General features: G+C 41.0%; 2 protein-coding genes across 2 annotated transcripts in view; one reads left to right on the top strand and one right to left on the bottom strand.

Annotated features, from left to right (window-relative positions):
• The first annotated feature begins 738 nt into the window (after positions 1 to 738).
• Positions 739 to 4,257, top strand: LOC121200571 (kelch-like protein 34). Its single transcript, XM_041065952.1, has one exon. The coding sequence runs from the start codon at positions 1,079 to 1,081 to the stop codon at positions 2,879 to 2,881; it is 1,803 nt and encodes a 600-aa protein (XP_040921886.1). The 5' UTR covers positions 739 to 1,078; the 3' UTR covers positions 2,882 to 4,257.
• A 675-nt stretch (positions 4,258 to 4,932) lies between these two features.
• cnksr2a (connector enhancer of kinase suppressor of Ras 2a) overlaps positions 4,933 to 26,208 on the bottom strand; it is a 33,740-nt gene continuing 12,464 nt past the window's right edge. The window contains exons 6-24 of the mRNA XM_041066301.1: positions 25,598 to 25,717; positions 25,207 to 25,266; positions 24,797 to 24,865; positions 23,767 to 23,913; positions 22,593 to 22,705; positions 22,311 to 22,465; positions 21,618 to 21,707; positions 20,165 to 20,379; positions 17,985 to 18,036; positions 15,618 to 15,793; positions 14,903 to 14,976; positions 14,697 to 14,768; positions 13,910 to 13,977; positions 13,600 to 13,697; positions 12,790 to 13,008; positions 11,969 to 12,110; positions 11,367 to 11,591; positions 10,323 to 10,510; positions 4,933 to 7,630 (exon numbers count right to left, since the gene is read on the bottom strand). Of these exons, the coding sequence (XP_040922235.1) occupies positions 7,433 to 7,630; positions 10,323 to 10,510; positions 11,367 to 11,591; positions 11,969 to 12,110; positions 12,790 to 13,008; positions 13,600 to 13,697; positions 13,910 to 13,977; positions 14,697 to 14,768; positions 14,903 to 14,976; positions 15,618 to 15,793; positions 17,985 to 18,036; positions 20,165 to 20,379; positions 21,618 to 21,707; positions 22,311 to 22,465; positions 22,593 to 22,705; positions 23,767 to 23,913; positions 24,797 to 24,865; positions 25,207 to 25,266; positions 25,598 to 25,717 (2,481 nt within the window). The 3' untranslated portion in view covers positions 4,933 to 7,432. The remainder of the gene's footprint in view (positions 7,631 to 10,322; positions 10,511 to 11,366; positions 11,592 to 11,968; positions 12,111 to 12,789; positions 13,009 to 13,599; positions 13,698 to 13,909; positions 13,978 to 14,696; positions 14,769 to 14,902; positions 14,977 to 15,617; positions 15,794 to 17,984; positions 18,037 to 20,164; positions 20,380 to 21,617; positions 21,708 to 22,310; positions 22,466 to 22,592; positions 22,706 to 23,766; positions 23,914 to 24,796; positions 24,866 to 25,206; positions 25,267 to 25,597; positions 25,718 to 26,208) is intronic.

Below are 26,208 nucleotides of genomic sequence, written 5' to 3' on the forward strand. Positions count from 1 at the left end.
TGATGTGTGCGTGTTTGTGTACCACACAAACAGTAGGTCAACATTAATTAGACAACTGTAAACACACTGGACAACGTGTAGCCTGATACTGCAAAGAAATCTACCTCCATCCCCTCTTCTCTCTGCATAAAAATAAAAGCATGACATCCATGTGCCTGATTTTGAAGCAGGTCATAATAAGGTTAAATGCCTCCCAAAAGGGCACCGCTTACTCTAATACCAAATGCTATCTGCTGCTTTTGACACTTGCAAAATCTTTGATAGCTTGGCAAAACTTCCGCGGGATTGATATGTACCTCGCGCCAAATCCGCTGAGCTGTGTCTGTGTTTCTATTCCTGTCACCATGGCGATGAGGGCGCAGATAGGTGCCGTGGCAACCGTGCCCTGGAATCTTGGTCACAGACTACAGCAGCTGTATTTACCGATGAGTTCATCCACCGGGATAGACACTAAAACCCTGCCAGGCTCCCTCTTCTCTTTGTACTTGTGTGTATTCAGTGTGTTTATCCATGCATCTACTTGTGTATGTTGGATGCATGTATCTGGGTGATACTCCCTCCTGGACTCAGAGAAAAGGGCAGCGGACAAACACAAAGCCAACAGAGCCGAGACAGGAGACTTTGGGATGGACTATGTTTAAGGGCCAGAAAGAGGGGGGTGGCATAGGATTGGCAGTTGTTAACCTTCCTATCATGGTGTCACATGCTCGCCGCTGCAGACAGAGCAGGACAAAAACACAGATGGAGAGAGCTCGACTTAGGACAGACACTTTATTCTCTTTGCTACTCAATTCTCCTTTCTTTTGCCCTCATTTCCTGCTTTTTGCTTTCAACATCTCATTATTTTGCTCTTCCGTTAATGTCTAATTATACTCTTTTTGTCAAGCTGCTTGGTGGCTACATCTTTTTTGACTACACTTCTTCCTCTTACTTCCTGACATTTCCCTCTTACTGCTGCTGCCTTGCACCTTCCTGACTAAGGTCTTTCTTTAACTAGCTGCTCATCCTCTTTATCCTTCTTTTTCCCTCTTTATAACTTCTATTCTTTCACTTCCTTTCCTTGCCTCCTATCTTTCGGATGGACAGCTACTCCTTTCTCTACAGTTCATCCCACAGAACCGGACTTCTATCCGGCTTCCAGCGCCTGCGCACTGAGAGAAAGATGTGTGATGTCGTCCTTGAGGCCGGAGGCATATCCTTCCCATGTCACCGTGCCCTTTTGGCCAGCTCCAGTGAGTATTTCTGGGCTCTGTTTGGAGGAACTACCGCAGAGAGTTTAGCGGACTCCATTAGACTCCCGGCACTAACACCTGAGGGTTTAGAAGCCATTCTGGACTTCTTGTACTCAGGCTGGCTCAGCATATCACCCTCCAAAATTTCTGTCATCCTGGAAGCAGCCAGGTACCTGCAAGTGGAGACGGCAGTGTCAATATGTGAGCACTTCATGATTGATGGTTTAAGTGCTGAGAATTGCTGTTCTTATGCTAACCTGGCTGAACGCCATGCACTATCAAACGCACTTGAGGCTGCCAATCAAACCATCGCTACGGACATGGGGACATTGCTTCAGGAAAGCAGGGACGACCTCCTCGAGCTGAATATCCAATCACTGATGGCGGTGCTTGATGCTGACGAGATACCTGGTGTCAAGGAGGTGGAGCTTGTGAAGCTGGCTCTGGATTGGCTGGATGAGAATGGGCCCCTCCCATTGCTGAAATCAAATCTTCTGCTGAGTCGTCTGCGCTTCGGATTGGTCAGTGTTTCTGATCTCACCAACCTTAACCACAGAGCCATGGCCACACCTTTAATCAGAAGTCAGCTGACTCGAGCTTTGGAATACCACAGGATGGGTTCAGCTCAACCAATCAGACAGAGCAGGCAGTCGACGCTTAGAGCATCATCCAGTCGTGTGTTGCTTGTGGGTGGAGGGCCCAGTGCTGATTGGCCAGAACAGCAGGTGTTGGCATTTGATCCAAGAAGCAAGAAGTTTTCATCTCTGAGTTCCTGTCTCCCACTGCGACTGAGAAATCACTGTGCGTGCTCAGTCGGAGGTTTCCTCTTTGTGATTGGAGGGGAGGAAGTTAAAGAGGGAGATGAGGATGGAAAAAAGCCTGTTACCAAAGCAACATCCAACCAGGTGTGGCGGTACGACCCTCGCTTTGACTGCTGGGAGCAGGTAGAGTCTATGTTGGAGAGGCGGGCGCAGTTCACCTGCTGTGTGGTGGAGGATGTTATATATGTCATTGGAGGACGACACACACGACCTGACACCGACACACACACCTCGGTTTCTTCTGTTGAGTTTTACGACATGACTATGGGAGTGTGGAGGAGAGGAGCAACAATGCCTCGCCCCCTTTACGGCCACGCATCTGCTGTGCTTGACAACAACATCTATGTGTCAGGTGGTCTCCCGGGCAACCAGGGCAACATCCACAGCAGTAACCATGGGGATAACCCGGATGAAAACAGGGAGAGCTGCAGAGAGTTCCTGTGTTGGGACCGCAAAGGAAGAGTTTGGGAAAAGAGGGCATCCATGTCTATTGCCAGGTTCAGTCACCGCTTGACAACTGCCCATGGCTACATCTACGCCCTGCTGGGGATGTATGAACCTTTCTGTGATATAGAACGATACGATTCACAGTCAGACCACTGGACACGCCTCAGACCGCTTCTCATTGGCTCCTTTAAATATGGGATGGTGTCAATGCCATCTGGGAATCTGCTGGTATTTGGAGGGATAAGATGGAACGATGGAGAGGAGGTGATCATGAAGAGCGTGTTGGAGTACAACACAAAAAAAGACTGCTGGAGGGAGATCTGTCAGCTCCCCAGACCTCTCACTGGGACTGAGTGCACTCTGCTACCCCTGCCAGACTGAAGCTTACACACTGTGAGAAAATGTTTGACAGATTAAGTGATGTAATATCTATACTGAGGCTGTTTCACTTACAAGTAGGTGCAAAATAATCTCAAAATGCTGAGAATAGAGCACAACAATATCATAAATTGGACAAGCTATGACATGTTAATTGATGAGCTTTGAGCTTTTTTCTACCGATGTACAAAGCCAAACTGACTGTTTCCCCTGTTTCCAGTCTGTATAATAAGCTAAGCTTTTCCACTTTGAGCCTACTTTTAGGAACAGGTTTATTTACAGTAATCTACATTTTTAGGTATTTAAACAGTAATGTTACTGAAAGCTAATTGCAACTGGAGAATAAGTAATCCCAGCTAACCAGAAATAACAAGCAGCCGCTAGTGAGAAGGGAGATAGTTGTTATGATATTCCTGTGACCGAAAGTGAAAATGTTCTAAAATAAGGAATAAAACAGGAGCAAAGGACAGAGATAAAAGGGGATTGGAGAGCGAGTGGAGGAGAGGTGAAGAGATTTAGAGGGAAGAAGGTAATTCTTGAATAGATTAGTTTTCAGGAGGAGGCTGAGCCAGACTGCAGAGGAGGCTATCACACAGAACAGGGAATAGACAAGAAGTCAAAACAGGAGATAAGGTGATGAAGGTGGAGGGGGATATCTTTGAAATAAAAACAACAGCAAAGCTAAGCTTAATATTTTATAGAAGTTGTAGATGAAAGTCCCATGCATGTGACATTCCTGTTTATTTACTAGTGATAAATAATTAAATTTTTCTATAAGATAGATATAGAAATAGAAGCAAACCGGAGATACTGAGTGACCTTGTTTTCTTGTTTCACTCATTTCTATCTGCACAAACAACCAAATGGACAAAGTGTGTTCAAGCTGCAGAGTAGAAGAAGCATTGGCAGGAAATCACCATGATTTGTGGCTAATAGCTGCTACAGTTTATTATTCATGGACTTTTGTGCTTCCATTTAATCCTGAGCACAGCCCGTGCTGTCTCCATAAATGTTATTTATTTAACATGTTTTATTATGTTTGAAGATATTATTACATTCAAAATTAACTGGGTGTCTCACAATATTATGTAGTAACTATTATAAATAACAAAATGCAACTGCATGGGTACCAAAACTAAAACTTATCTATGCAGGTAACTTTGAATCCTTGAATTATTTTAGTCATCTGTTACTGTCAAAACATTGTTGGAATTTAATGCAGATATTATATTTTGCAAAGTTTAACAATTTAACATTCCAATTGGTAATTATCATGAGCTAATAAATATTTAATATGAGTTCTGATGAATCAAAAAACTTGGTGTGATCACACCTGCAGGACAATGTAACATAAACCACGGGAGAATATTTGAAAAGTTCATGCACTCATTTAATTACTTTTGTGTACCAATAAAAGTGGATTGCGAAACTGACATGTCATGGTGTGTTTATTTAATTTCTATCAGTTTTAGTGAGGCATTTGAACAAAATTGGATCTTATCATAGTGTCTTGCTAAGACTTTCTCTGACGGCAACCTTACTGGCTTATTATAGAAAACAAAATGAGGACAGTTGATGCAAGCATTTAGGACCGTGATGGTATTAAGTTAGCTAGCACAACTGGACAACTAGAACAGCTTCCTCAAGGAATTCTAAAATATGAATTTTATAATTTAAGAATAAAAATGTGTTTTGGTTTCATTCAGCCACAACAGCACTGAGAAACAGCGAGGTCCAGCACTAATGTGGGGTTCTGAAGTGTGGCTCACAGTCAATGTTCCTGTTTATCCCAAAGGTACTGGATGGGGTTGAGATCTGATCGTCCACACCAAAATGGGAAAAAAAAATTTTTTAGGGACCATGCTTTCTGTACATGTAATGGCATAAAACCAGCCTCTGCTATCAGAATAATCTAACTGCAGGAAAGCTCAAACAGTGCAGCAGCTGTTAGCATGCCATCTCCTCCATCACATCCACAAATGCAAAAAAAAAACAAACAAACAAAAAAAAAAAAACAGCCACAAAAACACCTTCATCCAAATGACCAAACTTTATTGATCCACCCTCTTCTTCTGACAGAACATGTAGATTGATCACGTAAATAAATACTGTTTTTTTTTAACCATAATTTATAGCTTTAACATTAAACAATCTTTACTCAACGCCAGTCTGTCCCAAAAAACCTGATAGAATTAGAGAACATTATCCAAGACACTTAGTTTGCACTCTACAAAGAGAGATCTACTGTATCTAGAGATTTCAAACACAAAACAGAAAAGGAATATTGTGTTTATCTACAACAAAGACATGCTACTACAACCAACCACGGGCAGCAGCATAGAAAGAGCATTCAAACTGAGTGTACTGTCTGTTTCTGTGTGCTTATTAGTGTGTGTGTGTGTGTGTATTTGTGTGTATGATTGCTTTCATCGTTTTGTGCAGTGTCTCTGAGTATTAAGTCATTTGGCAGCAGCATACAAATAAACTAATGTATTTTTATTAGATCCATATTTCAAATCCTATGCAAATATTTCCTCATATTCTCTATGTGGCATGCAGGTTACAGAGAACCAAATGGTCTCTGAGGAAAAGTCCACCCTTGGAAACTTTTACACTGTTATATGAAGAATAATCAACAAAACTCTCAGGTGTTATTTTGCGATAAAGAATCTACCTTTCTACTTTAATTAAAGTAAAAATGAATTAGAGATTTTTTGTGGTTTTTAGGATGCTTTTCCATGGCGACCAGAACTGCTTCACCACTTGCTTTTGTCTCATATACTTAGTCGCCATGGTGACTGTGTCTCAGGTGTTATGGTGCAGATGAAGTTGCCCATTAAAGCCACTGAAAATCAAAGGGAAAAAAAAAGGTTCCAGAGGCAAACTGCAAGAATCCAGTCTCCTCTCTGAAGGTGCTTCTTGTGTGTTTGCTGCCTTACATGTTGTCTGTGTTCCAAAACGAGTAAACATTTTAATTATTTTTTGTTATAATAATATAACGGGACTGGGCAAGATAATCAAATTTAACAATGTCTTATATGTATATATATATATATATATGTATTCAAGGCTTTGTTTGAGATTGAGGTGGTTTTATGGAGCTATAGGGCTCACTTACACCTGGTATTGATATGCAACCTGTATCTTGCATAAGAAAAATGCATGTTAATGCATGTAATGTGATCAGATCTCAGCCAGGTATAAGTGCTATTTGTACAGCATGACCATATTTAGAATCAGAATCCTCTTCCAAAGCCAAATGCTGCAGCAGCAGCTAGCAAGTCGTCCCTCACAGAAAGTGATTTAAAAATTAAAATCATGCCAGTCACTGGCATCACTTCCCTTGGCCTGACACGTACCTAGCCAATAGCTAATAAGTAATTTGCTTACTGAGATCTGATCACAATGCAGGCACAACGCTTCTTAATACCAGGTGTAGGAGCAGATGACATTATGGCACCATAAACTGCATAAAACACTAATGATGATGAGATTAACAAAAATATTTAGGCCCAGAAATGAATTAATGAGCTCTGTATCTAAAATTAAGCGATTGGTATCTGTTGAAATACACCATCAGTTATATCCTGAGACAAGACTCTTGTTTTTACAAATTGAAAAGTTATAATGTTTGTTCAAGTGTAGTAACATGATAATGATCCTTAACTAAAAATGAAAACATAAAAAACATTTATGTACCAAAATAAACCGTGTCTAAGTGTGAGTTAACAGCATTAAAATGTTCTTAAGGTGGATTTTTCCTTGAAACGGGTCCTATTGAGTGTGCATGCTTCAGGTCCAGCCCAGCACAGTACGCATTTATACCAAACCAGCACAAACAAAAGTCTCTAAAACTAGATAGAAACTGAGACTAGTTGATTTAAAAAAAGACCTGCGCTTATTGTTCTCTGCTGTAACACTCACTGTACAGAAAATATCATCATAGACATCAAGTATAAGGCTTGATGGGATACAACGTGTGTCACTCTGAGGCTATTAGACTGTCTATGAGACACTGTGCAGTCAGTATAAACATGGCACAACAAGTGGAATGAAATACTGTGTAATGGCAGCTTGTGACGACACTATTGTGAGATCTGTCCATGTCAGGAGGAACAAACTGAATGAATTGGATGAATGTCGTCCAAAGTAAGTTGCGGTGATTCCTTATATCCATGGAGAGTACTTAAGATATAGAGCACAAAAGCAAACATGTAATACTTAAGAATCAGTGTATCGTCTGCCCCCGAGGCCCAGCTGGAGTGGCACAACCAATCAGCTCATAGACCGATGTGACATGAGGGCACAGGCGTCTCCTCAGAAAGCTGTCGTGTTGCACTTGTACACTGTGGCAGCTGAAAGCTATCAGGATGTGAATCAAGTTGTCCTCACTGCCCTCTCTCGAAATAATCCATCGCTATCTGCACTGATGCAAAACCAACCCTGATTGCAGCTCTGATGCATTAAAATGTCAGCTGCAGTTTGTTCAACTCTTTCCAGGAGATGAGAGCAGCTTAAGCATGTGTGTGTGCGTGTGTGAGTGTGTTTTACACGTCAGACATGGGTCTCGATGTAGGAGTGTGTGTGAGAGAGCGAGGGGGTCAATGGCGGGCCAGGGTCTGATTCAGTGGTGGAGTTTGGCTCCTGAGAGAACAGCTCCTGATAGGCTCTCTTCCACTCCTGGAACTCAGCCGACGACAGCTGGGGATTGGCCAACAGCCTGTCAATCAGCGCTAGCTCCCCCTCCCTGTCCTATGGGGATGCAGAAACACAGGAGGGGCGGGTCACTTATTTATTTATTTAATTATTTAATTATTTAATTATTTTAACCACTAGTCTTTAAAATGCAGACACACGAAAAGCAAGACACACTTAAGGGGATACACAGAGTTTGGGGGAATTTGACATCAGAGGATTAGAGAGTTTGACAAGAGAGTTGATTAACATGTTTAATTAAGACACTAAGATCATCCATTCGCTCTTGGTAGATTATTTGTTTGGTTTTTCTATGATATAATTTCAAAAGTTAAAGGGACAGAATGAATTTGTTGTTTCTCTAAAACTAAATTATAAGTAAGGTAAACTTCATAAAGTGTTTATTTGTCACTAATTGCTTTATTATTCCTTTAGTGGTGAATACACAATGGATTATTGATGTATTATTGTATTTATTATCAATTTCACTGCTGAACTGCAGCATTCAATTGCCCTTTTAATGACAAAGCTGTACTGAAGTGAACTGAATAGCACTGAGTAGCTGAACTAAATCAGCCATTGAGAAGCCCATTATCTGAAAATGTAATATCATGAGCCTGAAAGCTGGGCTTTTTCTAAGCTCATGAAAAGCTGACATTTTGGTGATGCATGTTTTTTTCACTCAGCATATTCAGAATGACCCAAGTCAAAATTTTGCGACACTGTATGTGCAAACTGATCAAGTGATGACAACAGAAACACTGCTGGTTTGCAGTGACATTCAGGAATTTCAACTTAAATCAGATTTCAATCCTTTACAGAGAGATTCTGCATCACTAAAGCTATGAGGAGTTTGAGAACACATCTCCACTTGTTATCTAGACTGCAGCTTATTGTTTTGGTTCAGTTTTGATATGTGAAATGATACCGAGAAAATATGCAAGTCCTTGTTGTTTCCACAGCAACCCGTGCCGATAAGCTATTGATGCCTGAAAACACAAATACAGTATGATCCCCTGTAAATAGCAATTAACAGTGAGGTCTGCCAGGGTCATATGGATGACTTTGGTGTCTACTGCATGGTTTCATTATTTGACAGAGAAACTTTGTCATCCAAACTCCCCCCTGCAACTTGGTGTATTCCTTTAAGAAACGCCAGACAGGGAACAAACATGTAAGCACCTCCATCCAACCTGTACCAGCAGACACATGCAGCCAAAGCCACAGATCCTCCCAAAAACCACTAAAGCTACACGCACAAGCGACACAGCCCCCACGCCCTCGACAAACCATCCCCGCCCACATACACGGAGGAAGAAACAAAGATACAAACTCTAGGGACAAAAAAACACAACAACAACAACAGCCACAGCAAATGAGCCATTCACAGGCACCCAGCCCAGAAACATAACCACTGCTCATACAGCATAAAGCCACAGATGTCTGCTTGACAGAGCTCGATAGAAGAGACTCAAAACCAAACCGAGGAGACAGACTAAGACAGATGACACTAAAACTAACATGACAGAGACATTTTCCAGCGTGTCTGTGTATATGCATTTTATCTGTGTGCATATGCGTACAGTGAATCACTCCTAAAATGCATGACAGTATCTTCTAAATATCTCTTTATAAAATAACTGAGTGCCATTTCATAAATTTTATCCATTTCACCCTGTTCACGTTTAATATAGGGAGGTGTGTTCATGTGTGAATATGATTACTGTAAACCTGTGCACACTGGATGAGAAAACAGCAGTGGATTTTGATCAGAAAATGATGAGATTTCATTTTAAGGATCAGCAAATATTAGATCCATCAAGTGAGACGTATCAGAATACGCCAGCCTCATATACAAAGTAAGCTATAAAAAAAAAAATCACAACCAAAGGAGTGAAAAATTGGCTTGAGAACAAAGAACAGGAAGACGTGCACTCTCTCTTACTGTGGGATCTTACAGCGGGATATGAGATATGACACATACTCTGATTTAAAGTTATAATCCTTAAGAGTTCCATGAAATCAAACCACAACTTTGATACTATCTGTAGCTGACATGGCTTCTGCTTCTCCTTCATACTAAATGTGCTCAACTGGCCAAACACAGGCTGGCTTTTATTGTGAAGAAGTCAGAGGAAACACAATATATTTAGCACAGAACACTGAACAAAACAAAAATATGATCGTTTCAAGCATTTTTTGTGAGAAGAGAGATCAGTTTGAAACATTGGTGGGAGAAACGAAACATGAAGGAGCAGCCACAGTGAGCTGTTTCATGAAGAGCTGAAAGTGACTTGCACCAAGTGCAGTATGAAATCAGATTGTGGTTGCAATTATTTTTAACTGATGTCTTTATTCAAAGAAGTTTGTTTGGCTGCACTGTAAACAGATCCACCAGCTGCTCTTCTTTTGTATTTCTGACAAAGCAGTTAGTCAGGAGTGTTTGTTGTAGTATTAAACCACATTCGGTGATACTTCAGTAACTGTAGGTGTTTCCAGTTCAATCAAAACAGAAATCTTAAGGATTATAACAATAAAATAAAATCTTGTTTTATTGCAAATGTTTATTTGCAATTGAAAATATACTTTCCCTGGTGTACCAACATATTTGTGTGCATAATATCCAAGTATATATGAATGTGTATGTTTTTATGAGCACATTTACCCTATAGTGTATTCCTGGTACATGTATCTTTGCATGTCTACATGTGGGAATAAGAGTGAACCAACCATTTACTGTGGAACCAACCTTCAGAGTGGAGGTCAGTATGCGGAGGCGGTGCAGACGCTCATTGAGCTGAGGGTCGGCGGCCCGTCTGAGGAACGACTGCCTGAACTCTGACTGCCCTTTGGCCTCCGAGCCGCGACCTAAAGGACACACCCCGCCCTGCTCACACGCTCGAAACAGGTCGCCGAGGGACGCACCTTCACTGCCACCTTCAACACAGTCAGACAGAAAGAGGGTCACACATTCAGCGGTTATTTCCACCCTCCTTCACTCTTCCATTCACAAGTGTCACAAGATTGTAAGATAAATGGTAAAGAGCGGGCGAAAATCTGATCAGATGCAGTTATATCTCAGAGCAACCACTGGAGGACAGCAGCACACATCTCAGCACTGGTATTACACAGTATAACGACTTCTATTAGTCATAGAAAGATTACTAATGATGATAAAATCCTGTCCTGTCTTTCCTTTCAGCCTCATGGATGTCCTCTTCACTTTTTTATTTCCTCTGCTTGATTATTTCACAGGGTTATTATTTTTCATTATTTATATCTTTGTAAAACTTTCTACTTCCTAATAAATCATATCATATTACCCACAGAAAACAACAGACTTTTCTTCCTGCTCACTGCTGAGCTCACCCTGGCAACCAGTGCACCGCTGTCTCATTAGCCTCATTAGATCAGTGTATGACTGGAGTGTGTGTGTTACCCTGCTCGATACTGATGATGATTTAAATGGAAATGTGTCTGCCTGAGAGCATTTTTTATTTCTGGCACATGTACTGACGTCAACGTCTTCACCTTAAAAGATCTCTTTTTTCCAGTATCTGGTGGCTGTCGCTCAGAGTGAGACACATTTTTGCTTTCTGCTTTTACCTGACGTCCACCAGCCCACAAAAACACAAAAAAAAGATCTTTATGCTCTTTTGTCTCTTGTACAGTGTGTGTGTGTGTGTGTGTGTGTGTGTGTGTGTGTGTGTGTGTGTGTGTGTGTGTGTGTGTGTGTGTGTGTGTGTGTGTGTGTGTGTGTGTTTCACACATGTATGTTCCTGACTGAACTCACCATTGTGCGTTTGCTGTTCTTCTTTCGCAGGGGGCGTGAGGAGTGTGTGTAGGTTGCTGTCTCTTGGCAGTGTGAAGCTGCGGGGTTTCCCTCCCTGGGTTGCCATAGGAATCAGCCTCTGCATCGCCATGGGCAACGGGACATTCCTCTGTGCAGGAAGAGTGTAAACGGCTCCGGCCGTCATAGTCCCACCTCCCGGACCAGGCTCGGCAAAGACAGCGTCCTCTGTAACAAAGAAATCATCCAACAAGGAATAACAGAGATATTATATTTTCTGTCAGGGACACAAAGTGTTGTATTATAATATAAAAACAAACCTAACCATCCAACCCAAACCTCTTCAGAACATATTCTATTGATACATTTGGTGCAGAGTGATAAAATATTTTTTATATTTTATATGTTTTCCTTATTAACTTTATTAATAAGGAAACATTTGACCATAAATTATGATAGAACGATGGCCAAATAACTGGAAGACCAACAATCACATGGACTGTTGTGCAGCAACTCAGATTCAGATTCAGATTCTTTATTTGTCCCCGGGGGGCAGCTCATCAACTGGCTGGATCTATGAAGCCTTTGGTTATATGTGGCGTTACCTAATGGCCCAGTTTGTAAATAGTGCAGTCCAGCTTCAGTCAGCGGTGTCTCAATCAGGTCCTGCCAAGAACGTCTCTGAGATGACGAAGAACGGCCCGGGGATCCTGTCTCACTGCTGCCTCCCGCAGGACTGGAACGGTACTGTAGGAAGAAATAACAAATATCAATATACTCAATAAATAAATAAATAAATAACTCCACCAGTAGCCCCCTAGTGGCTGCAATATTCATTACACACCACAGTGCAAAAGTGTTGGAAAGACAAACAACATGCTATCCGCTAGGAAAGAGGCTAAAAATGAAGGGTGGAACAAAAGCCATTAAAATAATTTCTAAGGTAATTAAACTCAAGATTCCCCTTTGGCAGGATGAATGCAATCAGCAAAGTGTGTGCCAGTTACATTATGGCATTACATTGAGTGCAAATTTGACATTTTACCCTGAAAGTGCCCCAAGAGTAAACCTCACAGAGAGTCAGACAAATATGGGAGCCAGCAAATCACATTTTGAAATGTCTGGTGCACAGCACAGCTCTAAATTTTGATCTGAACTGGAGAAAAGAACAGTTATTCATGCAGAATTAAAAAATTTTCACAGCATTTTTCATGAAAATTAGGCCATTTGTTGACGTATTTTGTTCTGAAAGACCAGACCAACAAACCATCTGTCTGAAATTATCAAATGGCATTTAGCGTAAAAGCTGCTCATCACATACATGATCTTTTTATTACTTGACAAATAAGTTTGACACCTTCCCAAGCTCCAAAAGCTCGCTCTTTTCCTTTTATCTACTGACAAACATCACCACACACACACACACCTCTACAGGATCGCATCTGTACTGCACGTCGCTGCTGCTGCTGCCTCCTGGTTTTCTCCCACTGTGTGTGGTGCCTCCCCCAGGAGGGCCAGGGTGGTACTGTGGCTCTGCGGCCACCACGGGTGGCTCGCCACAGAGGAAGTCCTCCTGGGAAGAGCGAGAACGAGACGTCTCGGTGGAAGACAGTCGAGTGGTTCGGCCTTCCAAGAATGCACTCATCTGACAAAGAGGAAAGAGTGAAAATGTAGCGTATGTCAGCTGATCACCTGTGTATCATTCAATTGTAATGACACTCTTCAAAAAAATGATTTAATCTTGTGATGGAGAAGGATGATTGTCAAGGACGCAGGGTGGTAATTGAATAAGTGTGTGAGACAGTAAGAGACAGGAAAGCAAAGAAGACAATAGAGCTGTTTGAGCATATGAGTGTTTGTAGAGAAGGAAAACGCAAAGACTCTTTATTAATATTTTCAAATATTATTATCTTAAAAACCTGGCAGCCTGTATGTCTGGTGACCCTGATTACTTGAACTAAAAAAAAGTGTTGGAAGAACTGTTGTTGTTTTAGTTTTTCATTTTATCCTAAAAAAAAAAGCCCCGAGACAAAAACGTAATGTAGAGCAACCAGTTCCAAGGACAATTATAGCAACAATTACATCAAATTTAGCCCTGCCACTCTCTGTAGGCTTAATTGGCAATAACTTTAACTGGTAAAATGGACCGTGGAGGAGAACTGAGCATGATTTTTGCCTTCAAGCACAGTATGTGCTTAATATGAGCATGTAATACAGGCGTGTGTGCGTGACTCACTGATGGAGGCCGTGGGTAGGTATCATATGGAGGTGGGGGACTGTCCTGTTTGGGGCTGGAGGTGGTGTCATCCTCATGTTCACTCTCACTCCAGTAATCTGCAGGAAACCCACACACATACGGTCAGAAACACAAGATGGATATCTATTTATACAGAAAAAGATCATAAACACACCATGAGGTACAAAACTCTTTGAAATAAATATACTGTATCATAACCATTCTGTAAGTATGTGTGTTTGGGAATTAAAGACACTGCAGCAACCATCTGCTGAAGTGCCCTTCAGCAAGTCACTGAATGAACCCTCACCCTGCTCCTGGCGCATCCTCTCGCGCTCAGCGTAGCCCACAGCAGCCATGTTGAGACGACTCAGCCATCTAACAGAAGGACCGAGCACCCAGACAGATGATCAGATTATGGATTTACAGACATTCAAGCTAACAAATAAATGTAAAAAAAATAAGAGGGAAGACATCATATGAAACAAATAAACTTTATGTACTTTAAGTGCATTTTGTTGTTTTAATATTTTTACATCAGCATCATTTTCTATTTCATGTTTTATTTCCCAAAATGTCAGACTTTTCCAAGTAATTAAGAAAGATCTTTAAAATGTATTTCTCTCATGAAACAGTAAAATAATTTCCTAGTGCAGCAATATCCTTCTTGTTTCCATGGCAGTTCAACTTGTTTCAGGATTTCTGTTCAGTTTCTACTGGAAATACTGAAATAATACTGGAAACAAGTGAAATTATCTGTTTTACGTGTTTTAACCTGCTCTTTTCTGTAACTGGTGTAATCAAGGCAGATGTTTTTGTACAGATGTTGAAGACTATGTAAATTATACCATCTTTTGGAGAACCTTTTTTGTACAGGTCAAAAATGTGAACACTCTACGGAAATATCTTGCAAATGATGTTTCTGATACACATCACTTCCCAAATAAAAACAGGCCTCCATTTTATTATCAAATGAAAAACACATTTGCTGTGGGTATGCTTTGGGGATGGTAAACAGGAAGTTGTATTCATGCCAGCCAGCTGGGAGTTTGCCCTTCTGCGTAACCTTCGTCCGTGTTTAGCACCTGCTGCTTTACCTGTTCATGTCATCCACTCCATCTGCTGCAAAGTAGAAACTCTTGACCTTGGGGTGACATGCTTTGAAAGCACTAGAGAAACATGGGGGGAACAGAGGGAGTTATTTTTGCAGGCAAACATTCATAAGAGCACAGAAACTGCACCTGCACACAGACAAGCAAATACACATAAATATGCAACAGACCCATTTTCTTCAGGCACTTACTACTTCTTGCGACATTCACTGGCCCGGTCGATCTTAAACTCTGGAAGACTGACAAAACCCTCGGCCTTCTCATCCTGAACAGAAAGAGAGATTAAAGATCAACAGAGAGATTAATAAAAAGCTAAAGGGAAGTGGGAAGTAAAGGATTTCCTATTTTGGCTCCGTGGCTTTTTGTAACTATGTAGTCGCCACCTCTGTTATAGGGATTCAGGGAAACGAGGACTCAATCAAAAACAACAGATAGCGAGGCAAGCTCCATGAGCCTCTGACAGATTTCCAAACAAACATGATTTTTATAGCAATCATTTCAAAAGCTCAGAAAGCATCCACCTGAAACAGCCATTATGGCTGTCTGCAGAGGGATCTACATCTGGGTCAACATGCCCGTTTGTTTTTGAGGCAGTAGATAGCTTTCCCTTAACTGTGTGTTTGTGCTGAATTAAACAAGACTAAGAGTCTTGCAAGTGTTATTCCAAGGTGGTTAGTTGACTGTTAACCTTGTAGTCACACGAGAGAAACGGACTAAATTACCAACACAGCTATTTCAAAAACTTGCATAGCTTCAATTAAGTTACAACAACCTCAGATTGAGACAAATTTCATAATTTCTTCTATTTCTTCTTGTTTTCTTAAACACTATGAAAGATGCCAGTTTTTGTGAAACTGTCATTCTAAATTATTTTCTACAAGGACAAAAATAAAAACTGAGATTCACCTCCTCGTTGATGTACCAGTACAGGCAGTTGTCCTTCAGAACAAACCAGTATTTCTTCCATTTCTGAGAAAAGTAACCTTTTGCATCTCTCTTTCTCCACAACCAGCCCTCGCAGTCTCCTCTGCCGAGCGCCTTGCAGGAAACACGCCTCCGACTCAGGGAGGCCAAACCTCGTCCTGGAACAACACACAGTAGATAGTAGAGAATATAAATCAGAAAACTGAAAGAAAGAATCCGCTCAAAGGAAAGGGGAAAGGAAAAAGAGCATAGTACTAAAGCTGCTTGTAAGTGCTCACTTTAAGTCTTTTGTAGTTGTGTGAATAAAAGCATTCACAAAATGCCACATCCTAATGTACCAATAGTTCTTGGCAAGAGTTCAGTCTCTGGATTTGACAGAACGCTGCTGCACTGCAGCAAGGTAAGAGGTGTTTAATAAAAATTGCCTTTTCCTTCTGGCATAAAAGCCCTGTAACATTTTTCTCAGCAGGCTCCTCATTAGAGATTACCAAGGAAACTTGGCTCCCGGTTGAGAACCACGGAGAAACTTATATTGTGCTGTATCAAAAATCTTGCAACTTTAAAGCGAGAAAGCAATTCAATATTCCATTTATTTCTGTGGCAATGGAAAGTGCAGCGTTGTATATCTCTAAAGGAAAAAAAAAACTTTCTTCCACAGTGCTAGCTAAAGAAAACTAAAGACATGTAGTATGAAAACAGATTCAGTTGCAGATAATTAATCAGTTATATACTCAGGTACAGAGGAAACTATACATCCTGAGAATGTACAAAAGTGCCCTTGAATAGCAATAATTCATTTTCTGTCCAACAGACCAGACTATGAACTGATACCATCACCAATTTCAGTTTTTGGCTGCGGGAGAGACTTGGAGACTGGACCAAAGGAGTAGCTAATATTTCATTACCTGCTTGATAAAGGTGCTACTTACAGCATTAAAAGCATAAGTAAACCTCATTATCATGTTCATTATGAAACTTTGGTTTAATTGCTGTAAACAAAAAACAAACCAAAAAAAAGCTGTGGTTGAAAAAGTGCAGATGGAGCTAAAGCTTTCAGGGTTTCTCACAATGGCAGATGGTGAAACAAGTGAAAGACCAGTGAAAGAAAAAAAAAAACTTCCAACATGTTGTTTCTCATTAGTGTGGTGGAAGGGGAAAAAAAGGTTTGGTCAAAGAGGCCAAGAAGCTGCGAGCAGGGAGTTGGAAATGGGTTAATTAGGGGGTAAAGTCACCTAATAATATAGAAAAAGAATGAATGGGAAACATGAAGAAATAGAATGAAAATTAAACAAAAGTAATGAAGGAACTAATCTCACAATGAGATAGATGACAACAAAATGTGGCTTTTCATGCTCTATACAGAAACGTGACCAAAACACGAGAAGCGTTTGTCTCTAGAGTGATGCCCTTCACACATAAAGAAATGCTGAATCATTGGATTCATCATCTGGGCTAAATACACAGTATACAGCAAACAGCCTGAAAGCTGCTGCACCTGCAATCCAGTCTGGACTCATCAAAATCTGTGAAATGAACATGATGTGCTAAAATGCAAATTCAGTACTCTCTGCACAACATGTGAGGAAAATGTTGGTTCTTTTTTTTCTGACTACAGAATGATTTTGATGTGGGGACTCAAGCAGATAATAATTTGACAACTCCAGAAGGACAAATTCCCAGCTGGTAGGATACAGATTGCTACGGTCGGGAAAGTTTTAATTTACATTTCACCAGATGAAATGTGCAAAAAGCTGGGATTTATTTTAACAAAACTGTGAAGCGCCCAGTCAAGGATAATAATTAGGTTAGCGAGCAGCATCTTTAAATGTACAGTATGCATAGATTATCACATCAATGTGCAAAAGACAGCACTAAAATAGCTGCGATACTGACCAGTGTTGAAGTGATTAGTCAATTCAACAATTAGTCATTAGACGTGAAACGTTTCAACAGCAGTTCTGATAAACAAACATTAATGGCATTTATAAAGCAAAAATACCAAATTTTCACTGGTTCCTGCTTCTCAAATCTGCTGCTTCTCAGATTTGCTGCTTATTTCTGTTTTACATGATTGTAAGTGTAATTTGTTGGTGTCTTGAATTGTTAGTTGGACAAAACAAGCGATATGAAGAAGCTCTGGGGAATTATGAATTTCCTCAATCTCAATTTTCCTTATAATTACACAGTTTTTTCCAGGAAGCTGCAGCTGCTCTCATATTTTCAAACAATATCCATTAGCTCTGTATCCCCGGGAGAGAGTGAAGGAGTGAATGACCAAAACTGCCGAGAATCAGGGTGCGGCGGCAATTCCTGCTAACGCTTAACCGAACAGGTGGCTTTCCTGCTTACCTTTATTCTTCTTCCTGCTCTTTGACTGCAGAGAGGAGGACTGCTGGTATGTCTGAGAGGAGTTTGGAAACAAGAGAAAGGGAGCGAGAGAGAGAGAGAGAGAGAAAGCAGGCTGTCAGGATGAATCAGTGGCCTTTGTTTGCTGCAAAGAATCTTGGGATATAAAAGATGACAGATCTTAGGGAGCGGAGGAAAGGAGGAGAGGAGGCAGAAAGCACATAGGGAAAGTCCTTCTCTCATTATCTCTTCCTCTCACACGCACATGTGGGGATGGAAAAGTCAGCCTCATGCAGGACTTCAGCAACTCTCACACCTCTAAACATAGAACAGAGGGACAGGAAGGGAGGGGAGGGAACAGTGGCACAATAGGACAACCAGGTGATGGAGGAAAGGTGAGAAAATACAGCTCAGGGGCCCCTGGGATTAAAGAGAAACTTCAATAAGCAAAATGTGAAGGACGAACATGTAATGATTCTGAGGCAAAGCATCTTTCGTTAATTTACAGGTCCCATATTTTCCAAGTAATTTTCTTTAAACTTTCCTCAAAATTTCCTAAACTGATGATAGTCAACAAATAAAACACATCCCATGGGATAAGTTTTCAGCGACTCAGCAGTTCTACTTCTACCTAATTTCTTCAGACCAGACCTGTAAAATAAAGTGGCTCAGTGTGGCACATTTTCTAGGACACTCCAACGGACATAGACATCTGTTTACGAGCTATTTTTCCACTTACCTACTACATTATATCCTTGTTTTTTTCTTAAACACTCAGATACAACAGGTGGGTACTTGACTGACTATAGCAACAAACACTCTCCATTTCCATTATAATTAGTACCAAACTGCGTAGGCCTTTCCTGGAAATCTCTGAGTAATCAACAGCTAAATAACATTTACTTTTTAGGAAAATATGGGGAAAGTTTCCAGGAAGCTAGCTGGACTGAACCTGCACAACAAAACATTACCTGTCTTTTTTCCTATGATTTCTAAGCAGATTTATTCACGATAGATGTAGATAGAGATGATCATATTCTGGGGAAAGTCGCACTTAATCTAAAAATATGTGTGTCATATCTGTGGGTTCAGATTTGACACTGCGAAGAAGGAGTATGTGTTTTGATGCTTCTCAGCTCTTGCAGTATCTTTGCCTCATGTTTCTCTGTTTTGCCTCACAGTCTGAAAACCTCCGATCTAAAACATTCAACTCTAGCCAGTGTATTTAAGATGTGACCTCTCTCGACAGGTCAGATGGGGCAACAGACCAGCTTTGATGTCACGATATTACACATGTCAGAGCCTGGAGCTCGGCCATTCACGGCCCCACGCTCAGCAAGACAGATGACATGGGCCCGCCCACACCCACTGACACGCCATCTGCCATCGCAGCATCCACGCTCATTTGAAACACACACTCAAACACAGGCACGCAAACACACACATGCAAACACATTTAATTTCCAAAGAGATGCTGTCAAGATATATAAGGTCACCGCCGGCCAAACTGACTGTCTGGACCGGCGTGTGACGCTCTCAGACGGACAGGCAGGGCGGACAGATGTCATGGAAGTGACAGGGGGTAATAACGAGTCAGCATTTGCTCAGATCACATTTCAACACAGTGCTTTTTTTTTTTTTATCGGGGTAAAAGCTCTAACTTTTTCCTTTTTTTCCTCAAATCTCTGAATCCTGACTGTCTGAAAGCAAATTAGAAAAAAAAAGCTAATTTCCTCAGCAAGCTTTAGACATGTGGACCTTGAGGAGGGAACTGAAGGAAAGTCAAAGGAGTTTCATAACTGTGTCTAGTTTTCATCTGCAGTAAACTGACTAGTAAACTAGACAAAAACTAAAAACTGTAACATAAAAATCAACATAAGAGTTAAACACACCACATGGTCTTAAGGGTAAGAGTGAGCACTCTTATTAGCAGCGACAGCTCGGCACATTAGCATCTGGCTCAGTTGTAAATAAGGTGCAACAAGACGTTTTAAAAAAACATTACTGTAAACAAATGACTGGCAGCTCTCTCATGACGAGTCAATGAAAGGGTTGAATCATTCTAAAAACCAATATATCGTAAGACAATAGATAACAGCATGCTCAAAACTGTGTGATTTAATGGTAATGGGTCTCAGTGATGGAAAAAAATATTATGAAAAGGACGAAAAAAACTGAATTACGTGATACATGGAGGCTGGGTCTCTGGGTGGAGAATCCCTCTGATTTGCCTGCAGGACGTAGTGGGAGGGACTTTGGCTGTGGTGGCTTCGCCTCTTGGCACGTTTGGCCGTGTCGTTGGACCGTTTACCTGGACGAGCTGTGTGGGAGGAGTAGTCGTCAGGGCAGGTCCTCTCGTCCCCGCTGGACAGTCCCACGTAACGCATGAGTGAGGCTTCTGTGAAATACACAATCACATTAACACATTAATGAGATTAGATATTAAACTCATTAATATGTCAAATGCAAATACATCAAACTAGCATCAGGGGTCATGTCTGTGATATGTCTGAGCTTAAACTTTATATAAAGGCAAAATGTCACATCACTCAAAGATTCAACTGGTGTTTGAGATAATACGTTTTGAATTAAAGATTTTGACCTTTAATCAGAGCATCATAATTGAGATAATTTATTCTGAATTAATTTCTTCTGAAAGTATCAAAACAGTGCAAACATCTGTAAAGCTTTCAACTTCGATCAAATCTAAAGTGGAAATGAACTAATACTTTTCAAAGACAGCACAGCCATCAGCTTAATTAGTGTTGTGTATCACATATGCAACAAGTCGGCTCATTGTTCTGATCTGAACAACAAAACAGCTCATTTGACATTGCCTTTCAAAGCAAACCAAAAAAACTTTAATGTCAACATGGAGAGCGAAGTCAGGAGATGCATAAGAGATGAACAGATACAAATGTGCAGCATTTTGCTTTTCATCAAGGTTTCCACCTCAGCCAGGGGTAAAAACTGTCTCAAGATATTTTGAGATGTTTTCAAATTTCCAAGAGACTGAGAAACATTAGGTGGAGTGATGGACCCATATTTTCCACCCTATGTTACAGTGTCGGTGTAGTGCTTTTTATAAAGTCTCTTCCATCTTTTTCAACCAACTTCTTTCCATCGGGCAGGAAACCCAGGTTTCTCTACCTCTTTCTGTACAATTCCCACCCTTCTGTCCTCCCCTGGTTGCTAGGCAGCGGCCAGAGGAAAGTGAGACACCGAGAAGAGCTGCTGTCAGCGTTGCCATGGCAACTGTGTGAGTGATTCAGGTGGAGGTCAGGGGGAGTAGTTTTTTTTTTCATTTCTGCCTCCTCTCATCCCTCCTTTTCTCCCTCCTCTTCCCCCTCCCGTCTCTTCCTTCCTTTCTATCGCTTTTATTCTTCTACCCTTTCATTTTCTCTGCCTTTGTGCCAACTGTCTACCTTTTTTCTCCCCCCTTCCCTTCTCATCCCCTCTTATTTCATTTCTCTGTGATGCTAATCACAGAGAGAATTAGAGAAAGAGATGGAGGCGCATTGATCTCCACACACACTGATCTATTCATAATACAGAGAGATGGGAACGTTTAACAGAATCTAACAGGCTCTTCAGGAGGTGCACACACACATATGCACTCCACACGCCGACACTCACCTCTGCGGCTTTCTCTGTTAAGCTTGGCTGGGTCTTCATAGTCGCCCACCCAGTTACACTCTACAGGCATGGAGATGGGCCTCAGCCTGCCTACAAACACACACATACAATTACAAAACTTGATATTTAAATGAATTTAAATGTATGAAACAGAAATGTGCTCAGAAACACGGCCTTCTCGGTCTGACATTTAAAGCAGACAAATCACACAGAAAGCTAAATTTGCTTGACATCCTCTCCTAGGGGTTTCCAAATATTAGATGCAACAGGTTCAAGTTTTCATGTATAACATGTGCAATAAGTGCCCTTAATCCAAATACATTTTAAACTGTTTCTTGGTCCCTCACGCAGCTTCTCCGTTATTCTGTTCCAGACTGTATGCATTGTACCAGTATGTTTAAGGTCTTCAGTTGTCGTTTTTACTGTGTTTATGCTGTGTGTAAGAATTTCCTCTTGCGGGACAATAAAGATCTAAACTAATATTGATATTTTCCTCTGTCTAAATGCAAAGTCTTGCAAAGTTTTTATTTATTTTATTAGTGATGTAAAGAGCTTTATCACGTTAATAAAACTTTTTATTAACCGCCCTGGGCTGGCAGGCTGATTCCTACCCTCATGATTTTTTTTTTTTTTTTAATTTTATTTTTAAATGAAGTGGCTCAACAGAGCAGGATGAGACTGAACTCAGTGTACCATATGTAGGCGTGGTGCAGTACACGGGCTCCTCCTCTTCTCGCCGGCGAGACTCTTGATCCAGGAAGGAGTTTGGTGACTCAGAGCGCTTAGCAACGCTGACGCCACCATGGTTACGAGATGCCTCATCTCCAGACAAGGCTCCCGTCTCATCTCTATAGCAACAGCAGAGGCAGATTTACCGGGCAAACAAAATGTACATCAAAATTAGATCTTATCTTTGCTGTCACCAGTTCTACTGTCACCACTCTACTTTTTTTCTTTGACACACAGGTGCAGTACCTGGGAGTGTATGGCTCAGCAGGTGGAGGGGGGATGTAAAGGTCCTGGAGGGCTGAGTTCTTTGTGGGTGTGCCTGAGGGTGTGGCTGAACTGCTGCCTGGGCTTCTGGTTGGCTGCAGAGAGCAAAAGTGAATTAATGTGGTTAGACTAGGTTAAGCTGCCATTTACACCACCTGTGGTTGTGCCCAGATTGGTGCACAAAAAGAATAAAGATCAGCAGAATTTTCTGCCAAAATTAATAAAACATCTTGTTTGGAAGAACAAATCACATCAGCCTTCTCTTAAAAATACAAGCAGCCCGACTGATAAAGATGCCAAAATGCATGTGTGAAAGTCCAAAGACCATTTTTTTAAACTAAGTCATTGTCTCACCTGCTTCCCATGTCTCATCCACTAAACAGGAGACAGTCCTGCTTCGTTTAAAAAAGCTTAGGGAAACTGCTGCCTGCTGCTCTTTGTCAGAGGTGGGTAAGTTAACCAAACATACATCCAGCTAGTCCTCATCCTTGAAGACTTCGATCTTGTAAAATCAAAACACAGTTTTTGAAAAGACTTCAGATCGAGCAGAAAGCTCATCTTTGTGCAGCTGTTTGTTTTTTTGTGCAATAGGGAATCATTGCACATTTCATTTCAAATGAAGTGGTTTACATAATCTAGATAAACTGTTTACAAGCTGTCTGGTTGTCTGACAGCTTATGTTTGTTGTTGGAGCAATTGCACCATGTTGCCAGATATCAACAATGTGACTACAGTCACCAACAGTAATAATGGCTGAAACTGCAAAAATAAGACCCACGTTGTAATATACCCAAATTATCTTTGACAAGTCTGTGGTTAATGTGGTTAATGTGGTCACGAAGTACGATGAGGGGAGGCACAGCAAAACTATTTTCCTTTGTGTTTCCTCCCGATTGTGTAGATAATCAGTGTTAATGAGGGAGATACATTTCATAATTTGAGGGAGCACTGGGAATGTCTGTGGAGGGTGCCAAGAATTCCCATCCCATTCATTCCAATGTGTTTCAGCTGGCAAACACACCCATGCTGAGCCACAGTACCCTGACCTAATTACACGCTTTGGCTGCAGTCATACGAGGAGAGCGAATGCAGCGGGGAATTATGTGGGCCAATGCACTGCTTTAATAAAGTCTATAAAAGGTAGAGCTGGTCCCACCTGCAGAGCCAGGGGTTTCCAGCGCATGTTCTTCAGCAGTGCGGGGGCGGAGCTGAGCGTGCTCTGTGGACGCTTCTTCAGGGTCAGGGACACGACGCCTTTATCGGCCCTAAGCGAGCCGACCAGGTTACGCAACTGCCAGCCCACCTGTGGATTGGAGAGGACAGAGGGTCAAAGCAAGCACTGACCTGCTAGAAAATATCCTCATCTGGATTATGAACAATCCAATCACAGCCTGATTTATAACTAACATTTGTGTTCAGCATGAAGTTTGAATTCTGTCCATGTCGTGATTGGATCTCGCTTGTTGAGCCTTCTGTGCAAAGCAAGTGGGTGTGGAGGTGGTAAGTCTATCTATAGAGCTTTCATGTGATGTAACCTGCCCTCAATTTGAAAACAAATGCTTCTTATCATATATTTTTCTTCATTTTTAGCCACTATTTGCACAAAACCATGCCAACACTCCTTGTTTGTAGGAGATTTGTGAACAAATTCCCACTGTAAACAAGAATAAAAATGGCAACTGAGAGTTTTGTTGTTGTTCAAGACTCTTTCTCTGTGACTTTGTAGTCATCTGACTTTTGTTAGGAGATAATTTTTGCATTAAGACGAATAGACTGAGACCTGATCATAATGCAAGAGGAGGTGCAGTGAAGGGCTGGAGGATCTGATTACACTAATTGAAATGCATGCTGAGTGCCTTTGCACCTTGTAAACTGTTATTTGTTGTTATAGTAAAAATACTGATAGAAGCTTTAAAGACTTGTTTATTTGACATCTATAAGCCGAATTCTTTAGTTATGTATGTGGATATTAAAAAGAGTGGTTAGCATAAAAAAGGTCCCAAAAAAAACCCCCCAAAAAACAATACAGCATTGTAAAAATTTATGCGTTCAAAGTCCCACTGAAGTGAAAGTATTATCAGAAAAATGCAGTTCAAGTATTAAAAGTAAAACTCAGAAAAATAAGATCAACACAAAAAGATATATTTAGAACATGTAGGGAAACACACACATAATAAGAAACCCACCACAGTCTGGTGATTGACTTGAATGACTTCATCTCCCGCATGGATCTTCTTACAGCGGTCAGCTGGAGACTACAGAGCCAGAGAACAGACGGCCATGAATTGATCTGAGCGTATTGATCCCTTCATACCAGAGTGGGGAAGTTTCACAACAAAGTGTACTTAAATAAACTGTAATATAACAGTGGGAATGCCTTGCAGAGTCATCTCTATGGAATCTGACATGCTGCTATAGATCCAAATGTCACTTTTGCAGATATTCTGAGACAGAATCGGTTTTCTGTACCTGACAGACCCCGGTTGTGGTGGGAAATCCACTTCATTGGTGGTTTATTTATGTCACTGATAAAGCCAAGTGCTTGGCTTTAATTTAGTATGTGAATATGTGAAAAATGGGATTGTAAGACTCTCACCCCTTCAGTAGTTCCTGTGATCACATGGAGGCCATCATAGGTTGACTTTATGTACATTCCCTGATGGACAGAAAAGGTGATTAATGGGGTTTTGTGTAGTTCAGGTGAACTATGGCACTTAGCATGTGAACATGGAACAAGTTCACTTTCGGCTGCAAAATCAAGAACTGGTTCATGAAGAAAAACAGTTGGTGGATCTAATTCTCCAGTGAGGTGCCACTAAACCAACACAGAGGAAGATGGCACAACAAGATGACATAATTAAAAGAGAGCCAGTCAAAACGGGGAAAAACAATATAGAAAACAATAGAAAAAAAATTACCCACATACACATTTACCAGCTGAAACAACACCAAAGCCCAGTAAGCACACAGACAAACAGAGTCATTACCAGGCCTTCAGAGGGTTTAATGTTGGTGAGGTGAACCAGCTCGAGGTGGGCCGACTGAGAAACCAGTGGGTCCGATGACACACACACAATGTGCTCACACACCTCCGACAGAGTCTTACACTGCAGAGAAGAAGAAGAAAACGAGAGATGACAAGAAACTATGCACAGAGCCTTTATTAAAACAGGTTCACCTTTATTAAGAAAACAGAGATGAAAACGAGAAAAAATAAATAACTTCTGCCTTGCATTTGCCAAAATTAGACTATATATTTTAAATAAATCTCTTTGCTTCCTGCCACAAAGGATGTTACTGCTTTTGTTCCTTTATTAGTTTAGTTTAGTAAAGTTTTCCCTTTTGGCTTTACGGTGGAAAATAAACATACTTGAATGTTTCATGCAGCAGATTTTCCCCTAAATAATACAATGGCTGCCACCATCAACACAGCTTTGGTTTATTACTGGCGTCTGCTGTAGCATTTTAAAGGGTCAGTTCACCCAAACTGCAAAAATAGAACACGTTTTCTCACTTAGCTCAAATAGCATCTAGTCATGCAGATAGTTTTAGTTTTATCAGTTGTTTTTAGTGACTCCACACAACTATGTTTTCAAGA

Source organism: Toxotes jaculatrix, chromosome 20, assembly GCF_017976425.1.
Source record: "Toxotes jaculatrix isolate fToxJac2 chromosome 20, fToxJac2.pri, whole genome shotgun sequence".
Lineage (NCBI taxonomy): Eukaryota > Metazoa > Chordata > Actinopteri > Toxotidae > Toxotes > Toxotes jaculatrix.

Coding starts and splice junctions, on each gene's coding strand:
- LOC121200571 (XM_041065952.1), top strand. CDS start 1,079: ATGGACAGCTACTCCTTTCTCTACAGTTCATCCCACAGAACCGGACTT.